At 38.1% G+C, this 17,852-nt stretch overlaps 2 protein-coding genes across 3 annotated transcripts in view; both read left to right on the forward strand.

The window, feature by feature from the left end:
• Positions 1-6,201, forward strand: part of LOC100554261 (NXPE family member 4) — a 19,974-nt gene extending 13,773 nt beyond the window's left edge. For both annotated transcript variants that reach the window (XM_008122606.3, XM_003228788.4), the window contains exon 8: positions 3,678-6,201. In XM_008122606.3, the coding sequence (XP_008120813.2) occupies positions 3,678-3,754 (77 nt within the window). In that variant the 3' untranslated portion in view covers positions 3,755-6,201. The remainder of the gene's footprint in view (positions 1-3,677) is intronic.
• Positions 4,225-17,366, forward strand: LOC100554074 (NXPE family member 4). Its single transcript, XM_003228787.4, has 6 exons — positions 4,225-4,354; positions 6,967-7,012; positions 9,848-10,550; positions 11,889-11,950; positions 13,879-14,097; positions 16,687-17,366. Exons 1-6 carry the CDS (start codon positions 4,274-4,276, stop codon positions 17,220-17,222), a joined length of 1,647 nt encoding a protein of 548 aa, XP_003228835.3. The 5' UTR covers positions 4,225-4,273; the 3' UTR covers positions 17,223-17,366.
• The last annotated feature ends 486 nt before the right edge of the window (positions 17,367-17,852 follow it).

Here is a 17,852-nt window from a genome sequence, read left to right on the forward strand (position 1 = left end):
ACTGTATTTACAAAATTAGCACCAAAATATCACGTTATATTGAAAACACTGACTACAAAAATGCGTTGGATAATCCAGAACGTTGGATAAGCGAATGTTGGATAAGTGAGACTCTACTGTAATAGTTAATAGAAATGTACTACATGCAAGGATAACGGAAGTGAAGAATATACAAAAAGAAAAAAATGATTGACAAATTAATAGCATGTGCACAAATTGTTTTAGTGAGGGGTTGGAAAGATAAAACAAAATGGACTCTTGACGAATTGGTATACAGTAGAGTCTCACTTATCCAACATAAACGGGCCGGCAGAATGTTGGATAAGCAAATATGTTGGATAATAAGGAGGCATTAAGAAAAAGCCTATTAAACATCAAATCAGGTTATGATTTTACAAATTAAGCACCAAAACATCATGTTATACAACAAATTTGACAGAAAACTTAGTTCAATACGCAGTAATGTTATGTTGTAATTACTGTATTTACGAATTTAGGGGGATGGACACTGGACGATGGGACTTGCATATGGGAGTTGGAGCTCACCCGCACCCACTGAACCCAGCTGACATTGGATAGAGGCTACACTTGGAACACAGGCAAACAAGGCCTTTCTCAAATGACCCGGGCACCGCCGGGTCTCCAAGCTAGTTATATTATAAAACTGAGGGCCTCATCCGGCCCCCGGGCCTTAGTTTGGTGACCCCTGCTCTAGAGATTAGCTCCAGGACTGAACCATCTCATCCAAATCTACGGGGGAGTCCCAAGCTCCACCCCCAAAATGAGAGCCAATGGAACAGTCCTCCCAGGAACAGCAAAGCAGGAAATAAGCAGGAGATAGGAACCCAGTAAGACATCACCATCATAATAATTTTATTTTTGTATGCCGCCTCGGACCGGGCTGTGGCGCAGGCTGGAAAGCAAGCCAGCTGCAACAAATCAACAAATCACTCTGACCAAGAGGTCATGAGTTCGAGGCCAGCCCGGTGCCTGCGTCTTGTCTCTGTTCTATGTCATGGCATTGAATGTTTGCCTTTATGTGTGCAATGTGATCCGCCGTGAGTCCCCGTCGGGGTGAATATAAATATATAAATATATAAATATAAAGGGCGGAATATAAATACTGTAAATAAATGCTGTAAATCTCACCTACGGGGACTCGGAGCGGCTCACACCGGGGCCAGCCCAATATAATAATATAATATCATAAAATCAACAGTTGAGACATCAAAGAATGCATTTGAAAACAAATTAAACAAGTCGTGATTTAAAATAGACATCATGAAAATATTAAACAATCATCCAATGATACAGCCATTAATTAATCAGCCCCAGAGGGTTTTTAATAATCTATCCCGTATTTATTATGATTTTACCATTTATGTGTTATAAATGCAATTTTTTATCCTGTATTTTTGTTTCAATTGATATATTGTATTACTGTTTTATCTTTAAATAGTGTGATTTGTATTTGTTGTCTATGTTTTGTTTTATGTTGTTTGGGCCCTGCCCCATGTAAGCCGCCCCGAGTCCCCACGGGGAGATGGTGGCGGAGTATAAATAAAGTTTTTTTATTATTTATTATTATTATTATCCAAGGCGCTAAAAGATCCAATAAAGGACAACAGTCTGGGCGACAGTCAAAACTGATGAAGAAAGTGTCTATTACAGAATAGAACATACCGTATATACTTGAGTATAAGCCGACCCGAATATAAGCCGAGGCACCTGATTTTACCACAAAAAAAACTGGGAAAACATTGACTCCAGTATAAGCCGAGATTGGTAAATTTCAGAAATAAAAACAGATACCAATAAAATTACATTAATTGAGGCATCAGTAGGTTAAATGTTTTTGAATATTTACATAAAGCTCTAATTGGCCAACTCTGATTAAATCATTCTTCTCATCTTCTTCCATGTAAATGTGCTTATGAATCCTTTTAATAATAATAGAGTAAAATAATACATGTAATAATAATAATAAGATCAGAGTGAAATAATAAATGTATTAATAATAAAAATAAAAAATAGAGTAAAATAAATGTAATAGTAGCAACAATAATAGAGTACAATAATAAATGTAATAATAATAGAGTAAAATAATAAATGTAATAATACCAATAATAATAGAGAAAAATAATCTGGTGTCGGCAGGTTTTTGAGTAATTACATTGGACTACCGTCGATTTCTGGGCCTGGATACATTGCACAAGATTTCCCTAGCATAAAATGATGCATTTTAATATATTGGGTTTATGGTTCCCGTCCCCTTGATCTGGTCATGTAAGTGCTATTTATTGTTATAATTGTATTTTTTACTTTGTTTAATAATGTGTTATTATGTTGTTATGTAATGTTTGTGTTGCTTTTATGACTGTAAACCGCCCTGAGTCCCATCCGGGAGATAAGGCGGTATATAAATAAAGTTTATTATTATTATTATTATTATTATTATTATTATTATTATTATGACACAGCAAACAAGATAGATATGCTGGATTTCATATCACAAAATCACAAGTCGAACACTTCCCAAGTGTCTAGGACTGTGTGATGTATTTTTGGATGATGCGCACAGATCCCAGCAGGGTGGCCTTTTGCAGCTGGCAGACCGTAATTTTGTCAATGTCTATTGTTTCCAAATGCCAGCTGAGATCTTTTGGCACAGCACCTAATGTGCCCATCACCACCGGGACCACCTGCACTGGTTCCTGCCAGAGTCTTTGAAGTTCAATCTTGAGGTCCTGATAGCGGCTGAGTTTTTCCTGTTGTTTTTCGTCAATGCGACTGTCACCTGGGATGGCGACATCAATGATCCAAACCTTTTTCTTTTCCACAACTGTGAGGTCTGGTGTGTTGTGTTCCAGAACTTTGTCAGTCTGGATTCGGAAGTCCCACAGTATTTTTGCATGCTCATTCTCCAATACTTTTGCAGGTTTGTGATCCCACCAATTCTTTGCTGCTGGGAGGTGGGACTTGAGGCATAAGTTGCAATGAATCATTTGGGCCACATAGTTGTGCCTCTGTTTGTAGTCTGTCTGTGCAATTTTCGTACAGCAGCTGAGGATGTGATTATTATTATTATTATTATTATTATTATTATTATAAATGTACCATATTCCCGAGTATAAGCTGAACCAAATATAAGCCAACCAGGATCCTCACCCGAGTATAAGCCGAGGGGGGCTTTTTTAGTCCAAAAAAAAGGTTGAAAAAGTAGTCTTATACTCGAGTATATACAGTAAACAAGTCATGATTTAAAATAGACATAATTAAAATATTAATCATCCAAGGCGTTAAAAGATCCAATAAAGGACAACAGTCTGGGCGACAGTCAAAACTGATGAAGAAAGTGTCTATTACAGAATAGAACATACATCAAATAGGCACAACAAGCTGGGAAGATAAATCTGAACGGAAATCAAACTATAAAGTGACAGGGCAAGTTTCAATGTGGATATGGGCCAGGTTATCATATCACACACAGAATCTTGGTCCCTGCAAATTCCCTTATTCCCAGTGCTAAGCAAAGTCATTCTGCACATGCCCAGGAATGATTTTATTGTCTGTGTGCACATTAAGCGCATTAACTCTGCTTCCGATGCGCTTCAGTGCTGATTCTCGGATGACTCCCAATGAAGGGTTACGAACTGTGTTAACTTTCTCGCTCTCAGGTGCGGCCCTTCCCTTTGCCTCGGGACAAACGCCAGCTGCAACGGGGAAAAAAGCCGAGAGGGAAATACAGTCCTGAATGACTACATGCCATTTTTTGCATACCTCTCCCTGGTCATTGGTGGACTTTGAGAGGGAGGGAAAGCATCGAAGAAAGAAGAGCAGAAGTAAAGGAGGAGTAAAAAGAAGACGCTTCGTCTGTCCATAATAGATTGCGGCAAGTTTAGTTTCTACTGGAAAGAGCTTGGTTTCGATTCCATTATGTTTTAAGTTCTTGGCAGCGGGTTGGACTACATGGCCCATGAGGTCTCTTCCATCTCTAGGATTCTGCGATTCTAAGTCTTTAACTTGTGTTTTTAGAAACCGAACTTTGCTTTCATTGTGTTTTAACTTTCTTCGGTTTTGATTTGTTAGTTAGATGGCATTTTCATGAATCCTCCTGAAATCCCACCAGAAGAAACCTGGCATTTTACTAAATCCTTCCAGGTCATTTTTTTTTTTGGATGAACTTCCAAACTTAATGGGACTTGCTTCTGAATAATTGAGAGATTCTCTATGTCCTTTCCGAGGCTTAATTCTTTCGGCTTCAGCCCCTGCCATGAAATTGCCATCGCTCCTGGCACTTCTGCTTGTCATGGTTGTCATCCTCAGCTACGCCTTCCATCGGATCCGGATCAAGGTAAGTGGACGAATCCAATGTAATGTCAACATTTAATGTGGAAGCTGGACAGTGAAGAGAGCTAGCGAGATGAGAATCCATTTGCAATGTCGTTCTGGAGGTGGGAAGTTCTACCTCTACTTCGGTCTACCAAAAAAATTGCAAATGAAGAGACCTGGGAGCAAGTCAAAAGGGTTAAAGTGAGGATATTTGGACACATCATTGAAGAACATGACTCCATGAAAGGACAATAAAGGGTAAGGCAGCAGGAAAACAAGGAGGTCATGTTATGGATGGGTTGACTCCTGCTTTAGAACTATATTTTTGCACTTTAGTTCAAGTCGACCCTCCATGCCAGGGGTCCTCAAACTTTTTAAGCAGAGGGCCGGTCCACAATCCTTCAGACTGTTGAGGGGCCGAATTATCATTTGGGGAAAAAAACCGAACCAATTCCTATGCACACTGCACATATCTTATATGTAGTACAAAGCAACAACAATAACAATGAAAAAACAATACAATATTTAAAAATGAAAATAATTTTAACCAACATAAACCTATGAGGATTTCAATAGGAAGTGTGGGCCTGCTTCTGGCAAATGAGATAGTCAGGTTAATTAGGATTGTTGTTGTTGTTGTGTGTCTTCAAGTCGTTTCAGACTTTGGGCGAGCCTAAGTCCAAAATTACTTATTTATTCATTTACTACATTTATTTACTACATTTATATCCCACCCTTCTCACCCCGAAGGGAACTCAGAGCAGCTGTATGTACATACAATATATTATATTATTAGCATAGCACAATATTGGCTTTATACTATATTGAACTATACCACTATACTGTAATATTATATGTAATATATAACATATAATTAATATTATTATATGATATTATTGTTAGTATTGTATTGTATAAAATGATAATATTATTATCAGTATTATATGTATATACAATATATTATATTATTAAAACGGATATAAAAATATTATATTATAAATGAGGGCGAGGGCCAGGTAAATTACCTTGGAGGGCCGCATCTGGCCCCCGGGCCTTAGTTTGGGGACCCCTGCTCCATGCTATTTCCTCCACCAACCTGGTTGATCCATTATTCTATTTTATTTTAATTTGATGTACCCAAAAACTGGCAAAGTAGTGTAAAAGACCAATGCTGGAAATGTGAAAAACATGTAGGCACATTCTTCCACATGTGGTGGGGATGTAAAACAGCAAAGGAGTATTGGGGAAAAAAATTCATGAAATCATCAAAATAAACATTCAATTGAGACCGGAGTACTTTTTATTAGGAATGATTGACATGAATCTTAACAAGACTCAAGAGAGTCTATTTAACTATTTTGTAACAGCAGCCGGAATAGTACAGTAGAGTCTCACTTATCCAACACTCACTTATCCAACGTTCTGGATTATCCAACGCATTTTTGTAGTCAATGTTTTCAATATATCATGATATTTTGGTGCTAAATTCGTAAATACAGTAATTACTACATAGCATTACTGCGTATTGAACTACTTTTTCTGTAAAATTTGTTGTATTACATGATGTTCTGGTGCTTAATTTGTAAAATCATAACTTAATTTGATGTTTAATAGGCTTCTCCTTAATCTCTCCTTATTATCCAACATATTCGCTTATCCAACATTCTGTCGGCCCGTTTACATTGGATAAGTGAGACTCTACTGTATATGCAAAGAAGTGGATTGGATACAGGTGGGCACATATATACATATGTGGTGGCAATGTAAATATGTAAATGAATTTTGCGGGAAGGTATTTAGAGAAATAGAAGCTATAATGGATATGAAGATAGGAAGATTTGTTGTCATTATATAATGTTAAGAATTTGGGGGGAAAAAACAGAGAAGGATGCAATAAATAACATGCTAACTGCAGCAAAGTTGTTGATAGCAAGGAATTGGAAAGGTAAAATAAATATACAAATCGAAGAATGGTATAAAGAACTATGGAAACGATATAAACGATAAGTTGACATGTAGGGTAAGAGGGGTTTGGAAGGAAAACGGCTTTGACGAAGTTTGGGGAAAATTCGTTGAGAATGGTTTAAAAGAAGTAGATGGGGAATTACCTCCACAAGAAGAAATGGTATTTTGGAACAAAAGTGAATAAAATAACTTGGTTGATACAATGAATTAAGTTTGAAATATAAGGGTATGGAAGGTACTGATGTATTGATTATTTTAAGAAAACTAATAAAAAAGAAATTTAAAAACAAGATACCACTTGAACTGCCATGGCTCAGTGCTATGGAATCCTGAGAGCTGTACTTTGACAAGGCCTTTCACTTTCTCTTCCAAATAATGTTGGTGCCTCGCCAAACTACAAATCCCAGTCAAAGTGGTATCAAACTCCATTAAGTCTACAGCTGAAAAGCACTAGTCTCCAATGGGTTGCCATATGCTGAAGCAAGCCTTATAGCACCAAATAACAACAACACTCGTGGCTAGCTTGCTTCCTCCAAATATCAATAGACCTGGGTGCAAAAATCAGCCTATTCACATCACTCCCAATCTGGAGATTCAGAATAAAACAATTAATTATTATTTCTTCCCTTGTTTCTTTATTTTTTCATACTTTTGTTTGTCATCTTTGAGGGTCCCAAGGAGCACCTGGAAAGAAACCAAGTTGCTGCAGATATTGGTGAGAACTCAATGTTAATAAAAATGTTCATAATCACATTTGCAATGCATATCTTTATCTATCTATCCAAATCTATCTATGTCTATACCTATAACTATATATATGGGCCAAAGAGAAGGTTCTGGCATTCGGTACAATAAAAATCTGTTGGAATCTACCAGCGTGTCTTGGTGCTTTTTTTTTTTTTAGATTCCAACAGATTTTTATTGTACTGAATGCCAGAACCTTCTCTTTGGCCCACATATATAGGGGCTCCCACATACCAGAGGGTCATTGAGGTTTTATGGCTGGTCCATTTTATGGCTGGCATCTGTTCCTTGTCAGCAGACCAGAGATATCAAGGATTGGAGATCATGACAGAGGGATATTATACTGGTTACTATAATGAGAGTAATGGCATTTCGTTACTATTTTGTTATAGCAATTGCGTATAATTACTATGACTGGGAAAACTTTAAGGGCTTCTTTCTCCTTCATTTTTACAGCTATTGCGGTGAAACTCGCTACTTAAGACACTCCGATTTATAGCACACACCTAATATCTATATCTATATCTCTACATGTATCCATCTCTATCATCTCTATAATCTCTATGATATTTCTGTCTAGTTATATCTGTCTATCTGCCTGTCTGTCTACCTATCTTCTATCCATCTCTCTATGTGTGTGTCCCTATCTCCATCTCTATTATCTATCTATTACCTATCTACCTATCTACCTCCCTCTCTCTCTCTCTCTCTCTCTCTCTCTCTATATATATATATATATATATATATATATATATATATATATATATACTAGCTGTGCCCGGCCACGCGTTGCTGTGGCTTATGGGAATCCTTTGTTGGCCAGGTGGAATAGCAGTGAATAGCCTTGCAGTCTCAAAGCCTGGCCATTTTCTGGAGTAGCTGGAGCTGTTTGTTGTATGAACGTAGAGGCATGCTGCCAAGTTTAGTGTTTCTGGGATGTGTAGTTTTGTTGTTTTGTCCTAGGCCGAAATTTCATTACCCTTTTATATATATATATATATATATATATATATATATATATATATATATACACACACACACACACACACACACACACATAAACACACAGTTGAGTCTCAGTTATCCAACATTTGCTTATCCAACATTCTAAATTATCCAACGCAGTCTACCTTTTAGTAGTCAATGTTTTCGTAGTCAATGTTTTCAATACATTGTGATATTTTGGTGCTAAATTAGTAAATACAGTAATTAGTACATAGCATTACTGCACATTTTTAAAACATTTTTTTATTTTTTTTTAAACACAAAAAATACATACCATACACATACAAAACATTTACAATTCCCACCACCAACACGAGGATTGTTTTCCTTTACATATTCATTTCTTTTTGAGACAATCTTTATATCTTTATCTTTATACATTTCCATTCTATATACGATATAACATTTGTATCTTATTTCTTATGGCTTGATCTCCGGATAGCATTACTGCGTATTGAACTACTTTTTCTGTCAATTTGTTGTATAACATGATGTTTTGGTGCTTCATTTGTAAAATCATAACCTAATTTGATGTTTAATAGGCTTTTCCTTAATCACTTCTTATTATCCAACATATTCGCTTATCCAACGTTCTGCCGGCCCATTTATGTTGAATAAGTGGAATTCTACTGTATATATATCCATCTCTATCTCTCATCACTGTCATCTCTATCACTATCACTATCTCTGTCTCCATCATCTCTATCTCTATTTATTTATTTATCTATTCACCCAACTCTGTCTCTATCTCTATCTCTATCACTAGCTCTTGCTCTAGCTCTGTCTATCTCTATCTCTAGCTCTATCTCTATCTCTAGCTCCGTCTCTAGCTCTGTCTCTATCTCTAGCTCTAGCTCTAGCTCTAGCTCTATCTCTAGTTCGATCTCTATCTCTATCTCTATCTCTAGCTAGCTCTATCACTAGCTCTATCTCTGTCTCTAGTTCTGTCTCTATCTCTAGCTCTGTCTCTATCTCTATCACTAGCTCTATCTCTATCACTAGCTCTATCTCTATCTCTAGTTTTGTCTCTATCTCTATCTCTATCTCTATCACTAGCCCTATCTCTATCACTAGCTCTATCTCTATCTCTAGCTCTAGCTCTATCACTAGCTCTATCTCTATCTCTAGTTCTGTCTCTATCTCTATCTCTATCTCTATCTCTATCTCTATCACTAGGTCTGTCTCTATCACTAGCTCTATCTCTATCACTAGCTCTATCTCTATCTCTAGCTCTATGTCTATCTCTAGCTCTATGTCTATCTCTATCTCTAGCTCTATCTATCTCTATCACTAGCTCTATCTCTATCACTAGCTCTATGTCTATATGTCTATCTCTAGCTCTATCTCTATCACTAACTCTATTTCTATCTCTAGCTCTATGTCTATATGTCGATCTCTAGCTCTATCTCTAGCTCTATCTCTATCACTAGCTCTATCTCTACCTCTAGCTCTATCTCTATCACTACCTCTATCTCTATCTCTATCTCTATCACTAGCTCTGTCTCTATCACTAGCTCTATCTCTATCACTAGCTCTAGCTCTATCTCTAGCTCTATGTCTATCTCTATGTCTATGTCTATCTCTATCTCTATCTCTATCTCTATCACTAGCTCTATCTCTATCACTAGCTCTATTTCTATCTCTAGCTCTATGTCTATATGTCTATCTCTAGCTCTATCTCTAGCTCTATCTCTATCACTAGCTCTAGCTCTAGCTCGATCTCGATCTCTAGCTCTAGCTCTAGCTCTAGCTCTAGCTCATCTATCTATCCCATTATCAAAAATTTAAAATATCTCTACAGTCAAAGAAGAGCAAAGGAATACATGGTTGATGAAGGACAGAATCCAAAACCAGACTGAATCGGAGTGGGCAAAAAGGAACCAGGAAATAGACGAAATCCTGGCCAAGCTGGACCAGCTGATGCCCCATGTTCCTTTGAAGGATATCAATAAGGCCACCAGTGCCAAGAATAGCAAAGCCACCATCTTGAACCCAAAAGACTCTTACTGCGTTGGAGACCACTTGATGGTTCATCTGGATTTGTACGATCACTCAGGAAATAGGAAGACGTATGGAGGAGACTTCTTGAGAGCAAGGATCTATTCCTCGAACCTCAAGGCTGGAGCGTCTGGGAATATCAAGGACTTTGAGAACGGGACGTACCTGGTTGACTTCACCTTATTTTGGGAAGGGAACGTCAGAGTCTCCATCTTGCTCATCCACCCCAGTGAAGGTGTTTCTTCCCTTTGGGCAGCAAGGAAGAAAGGCTATGACAAAATTGGTTTCACTGGTAAATTTTTGAATGGAACATCTGAATCCACCGCTGAATGTGGATTTCACCTGAACAGAAAAGCAGAACTGTGCGAGTATCTCGATGAGCGGGACCAAGAAGCCTTCTTCTGCTTCAAGCCAAAGCACGTCCCATGCGGAGCTTTAGTCCACCTAAAATCCTTCAACAAACCCATCTCATATTTGACAGCTTTGGAACAGAGTCTTTTAAAGAGGTATTTTTTACTTCCAATGTGTTTTATTTTAGGAGATAATCACGTCAAAGAAATGGATAAATGGTCTAAGGGTGCAGTTTGCCACCACTTTAACTGCCATGAGACAATACTATGGAATAATGGGATTGGTAATAGTATGAATTATTAAGCTTTTTCTGCCAAAGAGTGCTGAGGCCTCCGCAAACTATAACTCTCATTATTCCACAGTTTGAGCCAACATAGTTAAAGTGAATTAATTCTAGAGTGCAGGAACAATTCTAAGATAGGAACAAACATAAATGAACATGTAAATATTGTTTTGAAACGTACATGGATTAAGAAGAGAACTTACTGTATATACTCGAGTATAAGCCTAGTTTTTCAGCCCTTTTTTTAAGTCTGAAAAAGTCCCCCTCGGCTTATACTCGGGCGAGGGTCCTGGTCGGCTTATATTTGGGTTGGCTTATACTCAAAAATATATGGTACATTTATTATTTTTCTCTATTATTATTGGTATTATTACATTTATTATTTTTCTTTATTATTGCTGCTACTATTACGTTTATTTTACTCTATTTTTATTATTATTAATACATTTATTATTTCACTCTGATCTTATTATTATTATATTTATTATTTTACTCTATTATTACATGTATTTTTCCTGTATTATTTATTATTATTATTATTATTATTATTACATGTATTATTTTACTCTATTATTATTAAAAGGATACATAAGCACATTTACATTGAAGAAGATGAGAATAATGATTTGATCAGAGTTGGACAGTCTTATCTTAAATTAGAGCTTTATGTAAACATTCAAAAACATTTAACCTACTGATGCTTCAATTAATGTAATTTTATAGGTATCTGTTTTTATTTCTGAAATTTACCACCCTAGGCTTATACTGGAGTCAATGTTTTCCCAGTTTTTTTTTTTGTGGTAAAATTAGGTACTTCGGCTTATATTCTGGTCGGCTTATACTTGAGTATATACGGTAATTATTCAATTTTAATTATTCTGTAACCCACCTCGAGCCATTAGGAGAGGCAGGTAAGAAATAAAATTAGTTATATACTATTATTATTATTATTATTATTATTATTATTATTATTATTATTATTATTAAAATCAATTCCATGAACTGTAGAATATTAAGGTTACTGAAATTCCTAAAATTAAGAGCTATCTTAGTGCAGAATCCTTGTGATCTCCTAAAACACTCATATGGAAATTGTATTATGTTCAATAATAGTAGCCTGAATTTGGGATCTCCTCTGTGCAAAAGGTAAAAAAAACTATGTTTCGGCAATGTCTTGTCTCTCATCTCAATGTTATTTTCTTTCTTGAAGGTTCAAGACTGGTGTTGAGATCCCTCAAACGTTTGGAGACATTCACGTCGTAAAGTGTAAAGGTGAGTCAGACTTCTCAGTTTTCATCACAACGTTGGTGGCTTCTAAGTAGACAACCTAGAAAGGAAAGTCCCTTTTTCCTAAAATCCCTTTTCTCCTGGAAGTAGACTTGTTGGAATCGCAAATAAGGAACAGTTGAAACTCATGACATGTACGTTTGACAACTAGGAAACATCCTTTGACAGATCTGTGTTCTTCCAAAATACCAATGAGACCCTTTGGTCCCATCTAACTTGAACGTTCTCCAAAATGTTACCTCCCATTGCCAGCTCCAGTACTTCCTAGTTTCTCCTTCCAAAGACTTTGATTCTCATTGAATTTTTATCACGATCTATGCTTTCTTCCCTAATCCAGCTCCTTCAAGATGTCATCATCTTAAAGGGTCCATCTATACCAGGGGTCCTCAAACTTTTTAAGTGGAGGGCGGATTCACAGTCCCTCGGACTGTTGGGGGACCAGACTAGGATGAAATAGTCCAAAATTAGGATTGTTGTTGTTGTGTGCCTTCAAGTCATTTCAGACTTAGGTCAACCCTAAGTCTAAAGTTTAGGACAGAGGCCAGGTCAATGACCTTGGAAGGCCTTAGTTTGGGGATCCCTGATCTAGACGATCTCATAAGACCATAGGTAAGGAAAGGGACCTCCAAAGACCATCTAGACAATCTCATAAGACCATAGGTAAGGAAAGGGACCTCCAAAGACCATCTAGACAATCTCATAAGACCATAGGTAAGGAAAGGGACCCTCAAAGGCCATCTAGATGATCTCATCAGGCCATCAGAAGACCATAGATAAGGAAAGGGACTCTCAAAGACCATCTAGATTATCTCATCAGGCCATCAGAAGACCATAGATAAGGAAAGGTACTCTCAAAGACCATCTAGATGATCTCATCAGGCCATCAGAAGACCATAGATAAGGAAAGGGAACCTCAAGAACCATCTATATGATCTCATCAGGCCATCAGAAGATCATAGGTAAGGAAAGGGACCCTCAAAAACCATCTAAATGATCTCATCAGGCCATCAGAAGACCATAGGTAAGGAAAGGGACCCTCAAAGACCATCTAGATGATCTCATCAGGCCATCAGAAGACCATAGATAAGGAAAGGGACTCTCAAAGACCATCTAGATGATCTCATCAGGCCATCAGAAGACCATAGGTAAGGAAAGGGAACCTCAAGAACCATCTATATGATCTCATCAGGCCATCAGAAGATCATAGGTAAGGAAAGGGACCCTCAAAAACCATCTAGATGATCTCATCAGGCCATCAGAAGACCATAGGTAAGGAAAGGGACCCTCAAAGACCATCTAGATGATCTCATCAGGCCATCAGAAGACCGTAAGTAAGGAAAGGGACCCTCAAAGGCCATCTAGACGGTCTCATAGGGCCATAGGTAAGAAAAGTGACCTCCAAAAGCCATCTAGATGGCCTCATAAGGCCATAGCTAAGCAAAGAGACCTTCAAAGACCATCTAGGCAATCTCATAAGACCATAGGTAAGCAAAGAGACCTCCAAAAACCAGCTAGACTTAGGTCAACCCTAAGTCTAAAGTTTAGGACAGGGGCCAGGTCAATGACCTTGGAAGGCCGCATCCAGCCCACGGGCCTTAGTTTGGGAACCCCTGATCTATACTATAGAACTAATCTGAGATGATGCCATCTTGAAGGACCTCACCAATGCTATGAATCACAGGAGTTGTAGGTTTTCAATAAGGTTTGTAGTCTTCTCTGGCCAAGAGTGCTAGGGCTTCACTAAACTACACCTCACACAGTTTCATAGCATTGAGCTGTGGCAGTTAAAGTGGTGTTGAACTGCATTAATTCAACAATGTAGATCACTCTGAGACTATTTTCAAATGCACCTATTTATCAATAACTATGATGGTGGTGATGATGATGATGATGATGATGTATTTTATTTCTAGGCACCAAGACCACAACAAGCAAAAAGTGCTGGGTTGGCACAGACTCCCCAGTTCCCAGTGGCTTTGTGTGGCAAAACCTGTGGCACCCCATCTTTTGCAATATGCCTCGTTTCAACACCTTGGAGAAGATCAACACTTGCTTGAAGGGCAAGCTGATTTACTTCATGGGCGACTCGACCATAAGACAATGGATGGAGATCTTGACCAGAAGAGTCACCAGTATGTCCTTAGGTTCAATGAAACTCTGATTTGAGGAAAAGGTGGACCACGCAAAACATGTGGTCCTCCTTTCTGACCTTCCATGGCCTCCCAGGAGACAACCAAGCTTCCTGAGGTCCCAAATGAAAAACATTAAGCCCCAAACCAACCAACAAGTGGAGTGGCCCTACTATTCCTTTACCATTACCCTGAAATCTATATATATATATATATATATATATATATATATATATATATATATATAAAATTGGTGGTCAAAACTGAAGCTGAAATTGATGTCACAGCATTTCTGATAGAGCCTCTGGCAGAAACCAGTGCAGGTGGTTCCGGTGGTGATCGGCACACTGGGTGCCATGCCAAAAGATCTCAGCCGGCATTTGGAAACAATAGACATTGACAAAATTACGATCTGCCAACTGCAAAAGGCCACCCTGCTGGGATCTGCACGCATCATCCGAAAATACATCACACAGTCCTAGACACTTGGGAAGTGTTCGACTTGTGATTTTGTGAAACGAAATCCAGCATATCTATCTTGTTTGCTGTGTCATACAATAATAATAATAATAATAAGTTTATTTGTATCTCACCTCCATCTCTCCCGAAGGGGCGGCCCACAGAAATATCAAATACAAAACAGTAACAATATAAAATACATCAATAAACAAAGACAAGCACCAATTATAAAATTTAAACATTGACCAAAAAAAACCCCACTTACTAAAACATGAAATTAAAAACAGTGAGGTTGTAATAATAGATTAGCTAAAGTGCACGTAATACTACTACTACTAATAATAATAATAATTATTATTATTATTATATAATAATAATAACCTAAAAATCTGAACCAAGTTCACATCAATCACACAAAATATTAATAATATTTGTGTATTAATATTTTGGTTTGTTATTATTAATAATGATAATACTTGTTGTTATACTTTTAGAGTCTTTGCACTAGTCACCTTCTGTTATATGTGCAATTGATGTTAAGTTTTAAAGGAAATTTTATATAATGTGCATATTTTACAACTGTATTGTGTTAATTACTATTTTAAACCATTGTTTTTATGAAGTTATGTTGTTATGCTGGATTTATTCCTATTGCAAGCTGCCCCGAGTCCCTTCGGGGAGATGGTGGCGGGATACAAGAATAATGTTGTTGTTGTTGTTGTTGTTACATAATAATAAGTTTATTTGTATCCCGCCTCCATCTCCCCCGAAATATCAGATACAAAAACAATTACAATATACAATACATCAACAAACAATAACATGCACCAGTAGTAGCTTTTACACATTAAGTTGCAGAAAGTCATATGACAGATGTGGATAAAGTCTCAGTTGCAGAAAGTCATATGACAGATGGGTGGCAGCAGAGCTACACAAAACACGACAATAGGGATGCACCACGAGGTTCACTCTGTCCCAAATCTATATATATAAAAGGGTAATGAAATTTCGGCCTAGGACAAAACAACAAAACTACGCATCCCAGAAACACTAAACTTGGCAGCACAACCCCTCATCCATGCCTCTACGTTCATACAACAAAAAGAAAAGAAAAATAAAGTCCTAATTAGAGAGGAATAATTGTTTTTATCCAATTGCTGCCAGTTAGAAGGCTAAGCTCCGCCCACTTGGTCTCCTAGCAACCCACTCAGCCCAGGGGACAGACAGAGTTAGGCCTCACTTAGGCCTCTTCCACACTGCCTATAAAATACAGATTATCTGATTTGAACTGGATTATATGGCAGTGTAGACTCAAGGCCCTTCCACACAGCTATATTACCCATTTATAATGGACTTAATGTCAGGGGAAAACCTTTACCCTTGACCTTAACTACCACCAATTCTTCAATACTTTATTTCCCATACCACCAGACTTCGCCACAGCAACGCGTGGCCGGGCACAGCTAGTCTATATATATAAAAGGGTAATGAAATTTCGGCCTAGGACAAAACAACAAAACTACACATCCCAGAAACACTAAACTTGGCAACACAGCCCCTCATCCATGCCTCTACGTTCATACGACAAAAAGAAAAGAAAAATAAAGTCCTAATTAGAGGGAGAGGAAGAATTGCTTTCATCCAATTGCTGCCAGTTAGAAGGCTAAGCTCCGCCCACTTGGTCTCCTAGTAACCCACTCGCCCCAGGGGACAGGCAGAGTTAGGCCTCACATAGGCCTCTTCCACACTACCTATAAAATGCAAATTATCTGATTTCCAATACCACCGTACTTCGCCACAGCAACGCGTGGCCGGGCACAGCTAGTCTATATATATAAAAGGGTAATGAAATTTCGGCCTAGGACAAAACAACAAAACTACACATCCCAGAAACACTAAACTTGGCAGCACAACCCCTTATCCATGCCTCTATGTTCATACAACAAACAGCTCCAGCTACTCCAGAAAACGGCCAGGCTTTGAGACTGCAAGGCTATTCACTGCTATTCCACCTGGCCAACAAAGGATTTCCATAAGCCACAGCAACGCGTGGCTGGGCAAAACTAGTTTCTTTATATACAAGTGTTGATACTTTGTCACTTCTAACAGTCTCTGTTCCTGTTCCCCCAACAGCGCTTCGACTTCTGGACATCTACCCAAAAGAAAAGCTCCAGAAACTGCTGGCCGTGGATTTGTCTAGAAGTATTCAAATGCAGAACAAAAAACACGGCCACCCTTACGTCGGCACGTACGGCTACACGATGAAGGACCACAGCTACATCGCGCGGGACATCGACAGCGTGGCTGGCGACAAAAACACGGTGGTGGTCATTTCGGTGGGCCAGCACTTCCGCCCCTTCCCCATCCGGCTCTTCGTCCGACGGGTGGTCAATATCCGGAAGGCCGTCCAGCGGCTTCACCTGAGGAGTCCGGACACGAAGGTCATCATTAAGGGAGAGAACGTCCGGGAGATGGAGGTGGACCAGGAACGGTTTGGAGACATCCATGGCTATGCTCAAGCTGTGGCCCTCAAGGAGGTCTTCCGGGATCTGAATGTGGCATTTGTCGACACTTGGGACATGACAATTGCATATAATAGCAACCATGTGCATCCGCCGGAGCATGTTGTTTGGGAGGAGATTAATATCTTTTTGTCTTGCATATGTTGAAGAACATTTTAAAGAATGAGACAGGGGTGCTGTGTAGGGTCTGGATTATCATATTCCTTCCATTCAAAGGCATTCACAATTCTTTTTTTGAGATGTATATATTTGTATGTCTTGCAATCAACGAAATACAGTATTTTAATAGTTTTTAATGGTTCCATGTAATGTTCATTGTTTGCTTTTCACAATCCTACGTTTCATTTTGTCTTAATGTTTGTATGTCATAGATTTTAAATTGTAAATTGTATTGTTTTTAAGTGTTGTAAGCTGCTTCCGTTCTTGTTTAAGAGAGAAAAGAAGAAAGATACAAATCCTCACCCTCATCCAAGTCAAAAATGAGCAACTAATGAAAGTTAACCATCACAAGCATTTATCCCATTGGAACCATGGTGGTATTGTTCCAGCATTTAACCATTATTTGAGTGCATCTACATTGTAGAACAAATGCAGTTTGACACCACTTGAATTGCCCTGTCTCAATGCTATGAAAACATGGAATCTGTCCCCTTGATAGGTTGTGTGTTATTTATGGCTATATAATTGTATTGTTTTACTTTTCTTAATAATGTTTTATTATGTAATGTATGTGTTGTTTTTATTATTGGAAAACGTTCTGAGTCCCATCCGGGAGAT

This window comes from Anolis carolinensis, unplaced genomic scaffold (assembly GCF_035594765.1).
Source record: "Anolis carolinensis isolate JA03-04 unplaced genomic scaffold, rAnoCar3.1.pri scaffold_8, whole genome shotgun sequence".
Classification (NCBI taxonomy): Eukaryota; Metazoa; Chordata; class Lepidosauria; order Squamata; family Dactyloidae; genus Anolis; species Anolis carolinensis.